The sequence below is a fragment of the Toxotes jaculatrix genome, chromosome 8, assembly GCF_017976425.1.
Source record: "Toxotes jaculatrix isolate fToxJac2 chromosome 8, fToxJac2.pri, whole genome shotgun sequence".
NCBI classification, from domain to species: domain Eukaryota; kingdom Metazoa; phylum Chordata; class Actinopteri; family Toxotidae; genus Toxotes; species Toxotes jaculatrix.
In genome coordinates this window covers 15,921,941-15,934,177 of record NC_054401.1, presented here as the reverse complement: position 1 = coordinate 15,934,177, position 12,237 = coordinate 15,921,941, and the positions used below count along the sequence as shown (strand labels likewise).

General features: G+C 40.3%; 1 protein-coding gene across 6 annotated transcripts in view; it reads left to right on the top strand.

Annotated features, from left to right (window-relative positions):
- LOC121186394 (focal adhesion kinase 1-like) overlaps positions 1-12,237 on the top strand; it is a 61,177-nt gene that overhangs the window by 18,153 nt on the left and 30,787 nt on the right. For 4 of the 6 annotated variants that reach the window (XM_041045112.1, XM_041045110.1, XM_041045109.1 and 1 more), the window contains exons 3-16: positions 1,194-1,480; positions 1,574-1,740; positions 4,287-4,374; positions 4,582-4,661; positions 4,826-4,888; positions 4,998-5,052; positions 5,454-5,594; positions 6,101-6,178; positions 7,009-7,116; positions 7,705-7,822; positions 8,227-8,257; positions 9,180-9,250; positions 9,659-9,676; positions 10,313-10,369. In XM_041045112.1, coding sequence (XP_040901046.1) covers positions 1,238-1,480; positions 1,574-1,740; positions 4,287-4,374; positions 4,582-4,661; positions 4,826-4,888; positions 4,998-5,052; positions 5,454-5,594; positions 6,101-6,178; positions 7,009-7,116; positions 7,705-7,822; positions 8,227-8,257; positions 9,180-9,250; positions 9,659-9,676; positions 10,313-10,369 — 1,318 coding nt within the window. In that variant the 5' untranslated portion in view covers positions 1,194-1,237. The remainder of the gene's footprint in view (positions 1-1,193; positions 1,481-1,573; positions 1,741-4,286; positions 4,375-4,581; positions 4,662-4,825; positions 4,889-4,997; positions 5,053-5,453; positions 5,595-6,100; positions 6,179-7,008; positions 7,117-7,704; positions 7,823-8,226; positions 8,258-9,179; positions 9,251-9,658; positions 9,677-10,312; positions 10,370-12,237) is intronic. The other 2 variants (XM_041045115.1, XM_041045111.1) reach the window with 1 other exon arrangement.

The window sequence follows — 12,237 nt, the reverse complement described above, 5'->3', positions numbered from 1 at the left end:
ATAGGTGAAAAGGACACAGAGACAAAAAAAAATGGATTTGTAGCAGGATGGTTTGTGCCTCTATTTTCATAGTTCTGATTTGGAGACTTCTTGTTATTTTCTTGGCCTATACTCATCACCAAAAAAAAAAAAACACCCTGTATTTTGGCAGCTACCCCATTATAGAAATGATTAATTTTCCTTGTAGGAGTTTGTAACTAGAGATCCTCCAATCTGCCTGATCGTTATCAGGGTAGATACTGACCGACTGGGTGTCGGCCAGACTTAAGGAATCCGCATTAAATACTGTTTATTCATCAGTTTCAGTATGAACTAGAGTCAGTACCTTGAGTGGAGGAATTGGAATCTGTATCAAGAGAGAAAAAGATCAGATCAGCTCATCCTTATTTGGAAAGGCTTCTGTAACACGAGCCAGAGCCACTCCCAGTGCACACTGGTATGTCCAGAACAATTTAGTAATCTTCCCACAGAACCTTAGCCAGATTTTAGGAACCACTAGATTGCAAACCATGCAGGCAGGGCAGGGTAAATGTGCTCCAGGAAGACTAGAGTATGGCTTGTACCTGTTGGCCACTTACACTCTACACTGCAGGAAGGACTGAATGATTAGACCACTGACTGACTGGTTGGCTGACTGGACTCTGTCTTGGCTTGACACGACTGACTACCTGGGTGATGCAGCAGTCGGACTGCCAGTCTGAACTCAGTGTTTTCCACTGTTGGAGGATTTATTTATTGAAACGCACCTGATTTATGTTGATCTGTGAGTCCGTTAGGTCCATCTAAAAAGACCTTGCCTCAGTATTTTGCTGGTTTATATTGGCTCATTTACTGACTGACTGACTGGTTAACCCCATCTCATCACACATGCTCACGCACAAGCTCAGTCAATATCTTGTGTGCATGTTTCCCTTCTCTCTTAAAACAGTCACTTGTTGGCTGAGTGTTGCTATGCTGTCACAGTTTGATTGTCTCTTCTCCACTTGAATTTGTTCTGGATCTCTTTAATGTGTTTATAATTATTATTGTAACCTGTTTTGTGTAATGACAAATGTGTATGTGTAATGTGAATGACAGACTGGTGGTGACTTTCTTCATCTTTTCTGCGTAATGCTCCTTTAGCAATCTGCTACTCAGTTTTGAAGCCATGTTTTGACGTCTATCTTCTCTGCTTGTCCTTCTCTCGTTTTCAGAATATGATGGCCAGTTAACCCCAGCAGGAGCATTTGAGTCCGGCATGGCGTCGTCTTCCTACTTGGAGCCTAACCTCAATCACTCCGCAGCGGGTGGTTGTGGGGTTAAATCCCGGTCTGGGATGCCTGGTGTTCCTGGTGTTGGCACCAGCAGCTCTGCTGGAGGCCTTGAGCGGCCTCCAGGTTCCATGGACCGGGTTCTCAAGATCTTCCATTACTTTGAGACAAATAGTGAACCATGTACCTGGGCTAGTAATATCAGGCATGGAGATGCTACAGATGTCAGGGTAAGACACTCAAACATTCCTTACCTTTCTGTCCTTGTCATTATCATTATTCCCTTGCCTCTCACTATCCTTTATTCATTGTTGTTTCAACAGGGTGTTATCCAGAAGATAGCAGAGATCCACAAACTGCGCTGTGTGTCCTCCCTGGGCCTCCGTCTCACCCATCTTCACTCTGATGTTCTCCATTGGTTGCACCCTGATTTGGGCGTGTCTCACGTCAGGGAGAAATATGAGAAACAACATCCCCAGGAGGAGTGGAGGTAGAACTACAACAATGTTCAGTGTTTTACACTCACGGTCTGCTCCCTCTCCCCGTTCCTTTCCTTGTTGCACTTTTTCCAGTAGGATTGCAAGAGAGTAATGTTTATGTGTGTGTGTGTGTGTTAGTGTATAGACAGTTTACTCAGATCAGTGAGCAGGTCTGGATATTAAAGTCCCTAAAAGACCATCAGTACACACTTGTGCTTGATGATGCCTCTGTCGGTGGTTTATGTAGCTGTGTGTTGATAGTTCTGGGTTATGAGGGCACCCACCTTCCTTAATGTTTATCTAGTATCAAAGAGCAGGAAAAGCAAACTTTATTCTCCTCAGAGGAGGACAAGAGGTAGATCTGTATGATTAACATGCCCTCTTTACAAATGCCCTGGTGGACTGGACAGAAGCTACAAACATGCCAACCAACAGTATTTTATTAAGCCTAGCTTACAAGCTACATAACATATGGTCCCAATGAAACCATTTTATATTTTCAATAAAGCAAAGACCAAGACCTTAAACTGTATACAAGCAGTAAAAAATATTACAACCAATTATTTAATATTGAGTTGCCCCATTTTACCACGACTCCTGTCTTGATTTTATTGAGATTTAAAATACCTTATATATAATGTGTTTCCTCATTCGTCCATATCTGATACCTAATTGTGAATATAGAGAAGTTAATAACCGCAAAGAGTTTATGGCATTTGCCTGAATTCATCTAGTCAAGGTGACTTCATTGCACAAGCACATGCCGTGCATGCAATGAGCAGTTATTGCTGGTACTACTGTATGTGTTGCCTGTTATGAAATTGTAGTATATAGAGCCTTATTCTACACATTTATTTGATGCAGTTGCCGAATCATCTGCTCTCTTGTGCTGCTCGCGATTTGAAAGCAGCTCTTTCCGTTTTCAACATACAGTCAAACTGAGCTGGTACTGGGCTATACTCAGTTGATATTGTTAAGATCTCCCCTTACAATTCTGTCCATTGTCCTGCAGTAGATGCGTTAAACCCAGAGTCATTAAAATTGAAATGAATTCAAAATGAACCAGCCGTTCGCACCACTAACATGCAGCAGAGCAGCTCCGTCATTTGTTGCAGCTCTGCCTCGGAGGGCGGCGGAGCTGCAAGCCCGCAGGAGCTTCTGCTGCTGCCGAGCTATTGTTAGAACAGCAGCAGTAGCCCAGGGGACGGACTGACTCTATCTCACTCCCCTTTCGCTCCCTCGCTTGCTTTCTCCCATTCTGTCTTGTGCGCTTGCAGTCACTCTTTTTCACTTTGATCTTTCTCTCCATCCTCCTTTCTGTCTGTTCTCTCGCATCTGTTTCCTTTCTTATCCAGTTCTCTCTTTTTTCATTTTCTCTCTTCTCGCACTTGTTTTTTGGTTCATTCATTATAGAATGTGGATGTTTTATTCATTTTGTCCTCAACCTTGTTTCCTTTGTTATCTAACTGCGGGCCTGTAGCATCACAACAGCTTGGAGCTCACTACTCTCCTGACCCATTTCTCTCAACTGTAGTCACTGCAATATGTCAGTCATAAAATTATATGTGACTATAAACAATGATGGCCCATCTGGATATTTCTGTGACACAGCTGACTGGCAAGTGTAGCAGCAGGAATTTCATTATGCGTTATGGTATTACAAGGTTATCACGTTCGGTTAGGTTCACCGTCAGCAAAATATGAAACCATACCTCACTGTGCCACCAGACAGGAACATAGTGAGCAGAAAGGGGATCTTTCAACTTTAAGACTCGGTTTCAGGCCCCCGTGCTGGCAGCCTGCCATCCTGCTGAAGTGACTTTGAGCAAGACACAGAATCTGCCAGATCCTACCAGGATGCTCTTCTGTCACTCACATATACTTTAACCTCTCTGGGAAGCTGGAGCAAGACACATTTTGCTCAGTGAGGCAAATTTGTGTTTTGGTACAGCTGTGTCATCATAAGAAAATCTGTTTCCTTTTGATGCTTATTACATTATTTGATGCTGATTAATATAGATTGGATATTTTTGCATTATCTCAATTACTGTAAATGTCACCAGATTTGTAGGACAACTGCATACATTTAACATTTACTTAGGCATGTTGTGTGGTCTGTCAAATCTCAAATGGCAGTGCAAGAGGCAGCAGGTTATCATGTGTATCAACCATGCCAGCTTTCCAAGTCATAGACATTGGCCAGTTAGTTGCACAATGGTCTGAACTAAAAGTGATAGAGACTGATATTTGCTAGGCTCAAGTTAAGATTTTTGAGAGAGAGAGAGAGTTGTATACAACCTGTAGGGATGTGTTTTGAAATGAATGGAATTGTTGTGCCTTTCATTTCTTCTGTACCTCAAACTGCGCCAGAGTGAGCTCTTTATTGAAAGGTTTATGTATGAATAAGCACGCTCCTTCTGTCTGTATGCCTCAGACAGGCATTGAATTTGGATGCTACAGGTTATTTCATTGTGTGTTTTTGTGGATATGTGTGTGTGAGTGGAGTGTAAGTGAGTACTGTGTGGTTATTTATCCAGAGTGTCTCTGTCATTCTCAGGTATGAGTTGCGGATACGGTACCTTCCTAAAGGTTATCTCAGCCATTTCTCTGAAGACAAACCCTCTCTCAACTACCTCTATCACCAGGTGAGACAGCTGGTTCACAGTTAAAGAGTCAACAGAAAGGCATCCATCTTGTGAAATACTACTAAATAAATTTTTTTTAAAAAATGTAACTGATACTATTCACTCTGGGACTACTGTAGAAAACATTTAATGCATTTAACTTTTAGTAATTTGTATCTTTATAGCAGTGTTGTTATAAAATGTTGGGCTGCTTCACTGTTTCTGCAGGTAAAGAGTGATTACATGCAACATATAGCTGATCAGGTGGATCAAGATGTTGCATTGAAACTGGGCTGTTTGGAAATTAGGTAGGAAACACACATGCTTTATTTCTTATGCTGAAAAAATCAACAAACTAAATCTGTTTGCTCAAACTGGTTCCTAGTCATTACTTGTATCAGAGAAGTTTTAATTGTTACCATTTAATCCTGTTTGTACAAAATAAACCTCCTTCTCTCTATGCATTATGCAGAAGGTTCTTCAGAGAGATGCCAGGCAACGCCCTGGATAAGAAATCCAACTATGAACTACTAGAGTAAGACTGATGTTGTTTAGTTCACACTGTAAATCATATTACTTCTAATTTAACTTGGTAAACTTCAGTTACTCAAAGCTGGATGTTGTGATGCTGTTTGTCTTTTTAGGAAAGATGTTGGTTTGAGAAGATTCTTCCCCAAAAGCCTGCTGGACTCTCTCAAGGTGAGGTTCAACCACTTTTAATAGAGAAACAAAGTCAGTGACTTTCATCTCTCTATCTGGCCAGAGCCTCTCATTTCAGTTCCATTGCCTGATAACAGAAGTGACCATGCTGGGAATTTCTTTCGGAATCGTAGCCCTGCTTAGTCGGACGGACAAGCCGATGGCTATTTGTCTGAGCGACCTGCTGACAGGCAGGGAGAACTGACTTGATGACTGAACGGATGGCTGGCTAAATGTCTGATTATCTGATTGTCTGGAATTAAGTTAAACCTGCTGTTGTCACTCGTCTTGTGCCCTAGCAGTTGTCTGTTGTGCATTTGTCTCCGAACCAACTTTCGCCCAGAAAGATTTAACTCTTGGGAATATTTTTCCCCCCCTTCCTTCTCCCCACACTCTGTCAGGCAAAGACTCTTCGTAAGCAGATCCAGCAGACCTTCAAGCAGTTCGCTAACCTCAATGATGAGCAGAGCATCCACAAGTTCTTTGAGATACTCTCTCCCATCTACCGCTTCGACAAGGAGTGCTTCAAATGTGCTTTAGGGGTAGGGAGACACCTCATTCATAGAGATAATGTTGCATGTAAAGATGAATAGAAAAAAGTTCATTCATGCATTGTCAGTACTGGAAAATTTATTCAGAGTCATTGGGGTGGGAGGTAGGAGCCTGTTTAGCATGCACAGGGTAGAAAACGTGCAGAGTGGAGTTTCATCTTTAATGTAAATGGCTTGTCAGAACCACACAAGAGGAGCTTAGCAATTGCAGTTTTTGCATTCGTTCCACGATCATGCTAAGTGTCAGAGTTTGGTTTTAATTATACTATTCTCTACAGCAATGTATTATAACTGTCATCTACAGAATGCAAATAAAGGACATTTCATGTCAAAAGTAGTGAAAATAGATCAGAATATTTAAATTGTTTTATTCTATCTGTAATACATTTTTGCCAGTACTGTGTTTAGTTAATGAAGCAGATGAGAAGATGAAATGTGACATCTGTTTTAATGCTGTGTTTCTTCCACTGTCTTTCCATCTCTCTGTCTATCTCCAGTCTAGTTGGGTAATATCAGTAGAGTTAGCTATCGGACCAGAGGAAGGAATCAGCTACCTCACAGATAAGGGCTCAATGGTGAATACACACACACACACACACACACACACACACACACACACACACACACACACACACACACACACACACACACACACACACACACACACACACACACACAAGCTCAGATTGGATGATCTGACTTCTCCCATTCTGTAAATGTGTAATGGTTTCAAAATTTGCTTTCTTTCTAAAAACATTTTTTAATTCTTTCAACACAACTGTATACTGTTCACTGGACAGACACTGTGGTATTAAAACATACTGCCCTCTACTGGTTTGTCTCGCCTCTGTAGTAGGCAAGTTTTCTCTTGTCTCCTCATTTGTCCAAGTTGAAATAAGTCATGAAATGTCAGGGGCCTGACAGTTTTAGTGACAATTCAGACAGAATGAGCCAGAAAAAGCCAGATGTGTGTGATCACCAGGTGACATTATTATGACAGCTGCTTTAAAGGGATACTTGCTGCAGCGACATCTCAAAATACAGGAAACAGCTGCATACCCATAACTCCAGCGCTTAGATTGAGTTATTAAATTCCACCTTAATGAAGACAGACTGCCTGTCAAACTGTCACTGATTAATTTAATGAATTCAGCTTCGCATGAAAATGAATCAGAGCTTGTCCTGTATGGCCTTTATAAACACATTAAAATTCACTCTTGATGACATTATCTTTCTAGGGCACAGTGTTAAAAGACTTTGATTACTGTGGTTGGCGTTGTGTTATGTAAAAGAAATATGTGACTAACTGGTACAAAAAAATATGTCTGAACACTATTAGATTTATCAACATACACAGTATGTTATACATGATTTTTAATATTTCTGTGTATCTTTTTCCCTGCAGCCGACACACTTAGCTAACTTTAACCAGGTTCAGTCCATCCAGTACTCTGCTTTGGAAGAGAAGGACAGGAAAGGCATGCTGCAGCTCAACGTAGCTGGAGCTCCAGAGGTAAAGACACACACACATACACCTTACATATTATGGTGGTTCTTTGTGAAATATTTTCTTATTGCCACACAGGTATTTCAAAATGACAGTGAAGCGAAACTACCTAAAACTATATATCAAGCCCATTAAGTTTTCAGCACTGTCTGCTTTCATCCACCTGTTAAACAGCAAAATATTTTCTTTCATATGTAACAAATATACTATAGCTACTGTTATATTTTAAGTGGTAATACCACATAAACTGAAGGAAAAACATGAGGACATTTAGGGAAGAGGGAAATGGTACATGGGAGGCTGAAGGCGGGTGTTGGCATTTGCACTTTTGTGTCAGCGTGAGTGTGTCTGTCAAGAGTGGGTGTGTGTTCGCAGCAGGCTAGTACTAGTGGAAAAGCATGTGTGCATCAGTCCTAGAGTTTCTGCGTAGGCTGCGTGTGTGTAAAAGTGTGTATGTATGTGCACTTGAAGAAGACGTTATCTCTAATAAAGCTCTCATTGTGTCACTGTGAAGCAACTCTCTGTCCCCCTCTTACACGAGTCCTTCTCTGTGTGTGTGTGTGTGTGTGTGCGTGCGTGCGTGCATGTGTGTAGCCTCTCACAGTCACCACGGCATCACTGACTACAGCAGAAAACATGGCTGATTTGATTGACGGATACTGTCGGCTGGTCTCCTTAGCTTCTCACTCCTTCATCGTCAGAGTCCAAAAAGGTAGGACATGTATCCACTCATACCTGTATTATATGGTTTTTTTGCAGTACTTTAGTGATACAGTAGTGTGGTATTATTAGGATTTTTCATTTTCAATTTTTCTTTTTTTTTTTTTGTCTTATCTAGAAGGAAGCTTGGAGCAAAGAAAAAAAAATGTTTTACCTTATGCTATAAATAGTTCCCAGGGCTGAAATTGCTGTCAGCCATCTTTCAAACAGTAGTCAAGTCTGATTGCGGCTGGTGAGGCTTTAAGCTTGTCACTTTGAATAAGCAGTCTGTGTTTGGGTAGTGTTTTCTAAAAATAACTATGGCAAGCAAAGAAATGGTTACAATAATGTCGTAGCTCTAACATGAAGCCAGTATGCTTCTGTTTTCTAATTCATGTGTCCATTTTGTCTCTGCAGAGGGGGACAGAGCTCTGCCTTCTATACCCAAGTGAGTCAGCTCTCTCTGTTTACACTAATTGATCACTTTATGAAGTAAAAACAAGGTGTGACTTTCCTGTGAGACATTAAAACTTTTTTTTTTAAGTTCACTGTCACACCTGTGGCACTGGTAGCTGTACTTTAGCTCTGTTTTGGTTTTATTCCACAGCTAATATTCACACAGCCTCAACACATTATACATTTCTCACTCAAAGTCTTTTTATTCCATCTGTGCAAAGTATTTTTGTACAGATTTCCTTTATCACTGCAACAGCTGTTGAAACAGAACTGGTTCTGTCTTGTGGTTATGGCTTTAAAGTGTTTTCCACACGTAATGTTCTACTACAGGCCTTATATTCCCTTTTTTATGCAAGGCAAAAAAAAAAAACCTTGTGCCTCTGTAGCTTTGGTTCAGTACCTCTCATGCTTAGTTTGACTTTGTGGCTGGTCTCCTTTTAGTTTAACAGTAATCAAAAGGATTGAAGAACAGAAACCTTTTTTTTCTATTTAGGGTACATTGTTTTTGGGATTGACCACAACAATGGTGATGACTATTAAGAGGTTAAAGAGGTGCAGTCAAAGTTCTAGTAACACATAATAAAATATCATCCATCATCATTCCCTCCCTTTTACCATCACAACTTTGTTTTTCTTTTGTGGTTTTTAAAAGCTGCAAACCTAAAAAAAAAAAAGTTATAATTCTTTGAATTGCCCATATAGTGAATATAATATTTTTATAAGATACAGAAACTCTTTCGTGTTTTTAATGTTATAGTGTTTGACATTGTAAAGCAGCACACATGACAGGATGTGGGAGGATCCTTCTTTACTCTGGTTCCACTACTATCTTCGTAGGTGCAGCTGGAAGCTCATTCAGAATACATTGGCTTAGATGTGAACCAAATCTTTTTTTTTTCTTATCTCCGGTGCAGAGTTTCAAATCATGAGAAGCGGATGGAAAAAAGAATGGACGGAGTACGGACCAGAGCTGTTTGCGTCTCAGGTATGAATCCCTGTCTCTCTTTCCCCTTGCCTGATGGTCTCTTTCTCCCCTGACAGTTTGCCTCCCTGTCTGCTGCTCTAAATGTCATGAATGACAGTGACTGCTAAGAGTTAGATAAAGGCTTCATAGATATGTGTGCGTACCCTGTTTCCCCTATAAAGCCTCATCTGTGTGTGCAGTGAAGAGTCCTTGTCTCGCCAGATGTCCCCATGGAGAGCTTTAGTCACTGTCACTCTGTCTGTCCCCTGACTGTCTACTGACCTCTGACAAACTCACGCTCACACAGAATTAAATGAAAAATACCTTAAAGGCATAAAGTAATATCTGTGGCTATATTTGTGTATCTTATAACACTAAAACTAATGCTTCTCTTCCTTTTCTCTTTCGTGCTGCATGTGGCTTCTGCAGGTCACACTAGTGGCGATGGTAAACAACATTCTTTCTATTAACCCTCCTAAATTAGTAACACAATGGAATTCAGCTCTGTGTCTACATGTAGTGTGTAAAGCATCTCTCCATGTTTCTGCATTATCCATGACTCAGCCTGTTTTCCTTCAACTTGTTTCTCTGGAAAGAATGAACTGTCTATCCCTCCCCTTTTGTCACGTCTGTTTCTGTTTCTCTTTCTCTCTCTGTCGTACCGTGGTCTCGTTGTTCGTGTGCAGTTGTTCAGTAGTACATGAACTTTTTAATTTTTGTGCATGTGTTTGGAGTCAGGTATGGTGACAGTCTTTTGGAAAGGTACTTCTCTCTGATGATGGTGTATTTCTGTTACTACTGGCATTTTCACACCTGTTTTTTGTCTGTGATGGTGTTTTTTCTGAACTTCATGAGTTGCATGCAATGATGTGATGGGTGAATGTGTAATATGGTGGTGGATGTAGAGACCAAGGATATAATTGCAGATTTAAATCTTGATAATTCAAATAATTTTGTATAACAGAACTTACAAATTGTAATTGAAATGCTGTCCCCGGGGTCTTTTAGATTTGATCTAGTTAAAATTTCTTTTTATTAAATTGAAATGTTTTTTTTCCTCCTCACCTTGCTCTGGCTCTGCAGAAACGGACGACTATGCTGAGATCATAGACGAGGAGGACACCTACACCATGCCTTCAAGTAAGTGCACACTCACATGCACATTAACATTGTAGGCTGCTTATGTGACAAGTGGAGAAACAAAGTGACGAGGTGTTGCTTGTGATCATGTAGCTTACTGTGTGTGCATGTGAGATTTTTATTTGTGTGTGTTTAGGTTTGAAAGTTGGTGGGCTGATGGATTAAAAGTCCATAGGGGACATGAATGTGTTTGTGGCAATGCTGTATATGATTCGTGTGTTTCTCCGTTTGTGCGATTGCAGCTGAGTTGGGCTTAGATCAGAGCGAGGAGACATGTACTGGATCACAAGTCAGCCCCACTTTGAAAGTATTTGACTTTGATCTAATTTGTCTCAGTCTTATCTTGAATATTCTTCTGCGGGGGCTAGTAATTCTGTCCCGAACCAGATAACAGATGATCTTATTAAAGTACATTGAAGTCACATTCAAAACCAGATTCACTTCTGTAAAAAAAAAAAAAAAAAGATCACTGTGTTTCTTGTAAATTCTGACACTTTAAAGCTGAAGAAGTTAACTTGTCCACAAAATTCAGATTAGAAATCTGCTGAGACTTCAGCTTTGAATTGAACTCTTTTCAGATGGGTGGATGACAGGATGGCTGATGCTTGAATAAACCGTTTTTCCCTGGTCACATGTTGCAATTGTATATAAAAGGAGGAAGCCACTTAAACCACATATTACTATTTGTGTATTATTAGGCCGACAAGCTATATTTGTTAATGTGAGTTGTCACAAGATTTAAAGAGGATCACAACTTCCTCAGACTGTACTGACACGTCATCTTGCCACGATGTTTACGTTACAGGGAACAATCTTCAAATGACTTCTTGTTCCACTAATCACTGCTGTATCATGAATGTTAAATTTGACAGTGTTCTTTTGGTTTTAGGTGTCAGTTTATAGGTTTTCTGGCCTTAAAATACCTATCAGCTGTTTTGTATTAACATCATTCTGCATTATTACCTTAAAAATGACACTTGAGTAAATATGAGGGCCTGCTGTTGCTGCTGTTGCTGCTGAGTAGTGCCTGTTCACCAGGTTTAGGACTGTTGTGGACGCTAAGTGGTGATGCTACATAGGCAACATTTAGAGGCAGTGAAGTTGGGTGATATGACCTTCAGCTAGGGTGGAAAATGCACCTGGGACAAAGTAAATGTGAGCTGTTATCATAGTGAAAAAAGAACAAAAACTACTCCCATTTAAACTGCCTCAAAATGCTGCCTGGATATCATAAGCACATGTTGTTCCATGCAGCCAAATTCCAACATGGCTTTGCTTTTTGACCATTCATAAATTATATCTTTCACTTTAATCCCTGTGGATTTACAGGTGTAAACACACAAACACACACACAGACAACAAGTGAGTCAAACAGCATACAGAGAGTTCTTGACGTCCACACTGTAAATGACCAAAAACAAACATCATTACTGTATCCATGCAGGACACTGACATACAGTACAGAAGCCAGCGAAGGTCACATTTATCTGTTCATGTATAGACTGAGCAGTTTCAGTGTCTGTTTTGGTTTTGTTGAGTAGCAGTTTGCCAAGTAATTAGATGGGTACATTTGGTGTTGAAGTTGCATTTGAATTTTAAAACACTTGTTCTACAAATTGTTTACACTGTCTAGGGGTGACCAGTGGTGTGTGTATTTGTTGTTTTGTTTGCTCTTCATATATACACGTCAAAAAAAAAAACACCAAAAGTTATTTGATACGATCAGGGACACTTTAGCTAAACTGGCACTGCTAGCTGTATCCACTGTCACACCTACAATCATGGCAATTATTGTTAACGTAACATTAACATAACTAATAAAGACTGCAGTAACATTTTATGGCTCTCTGTACTCACAGCTAGTTATT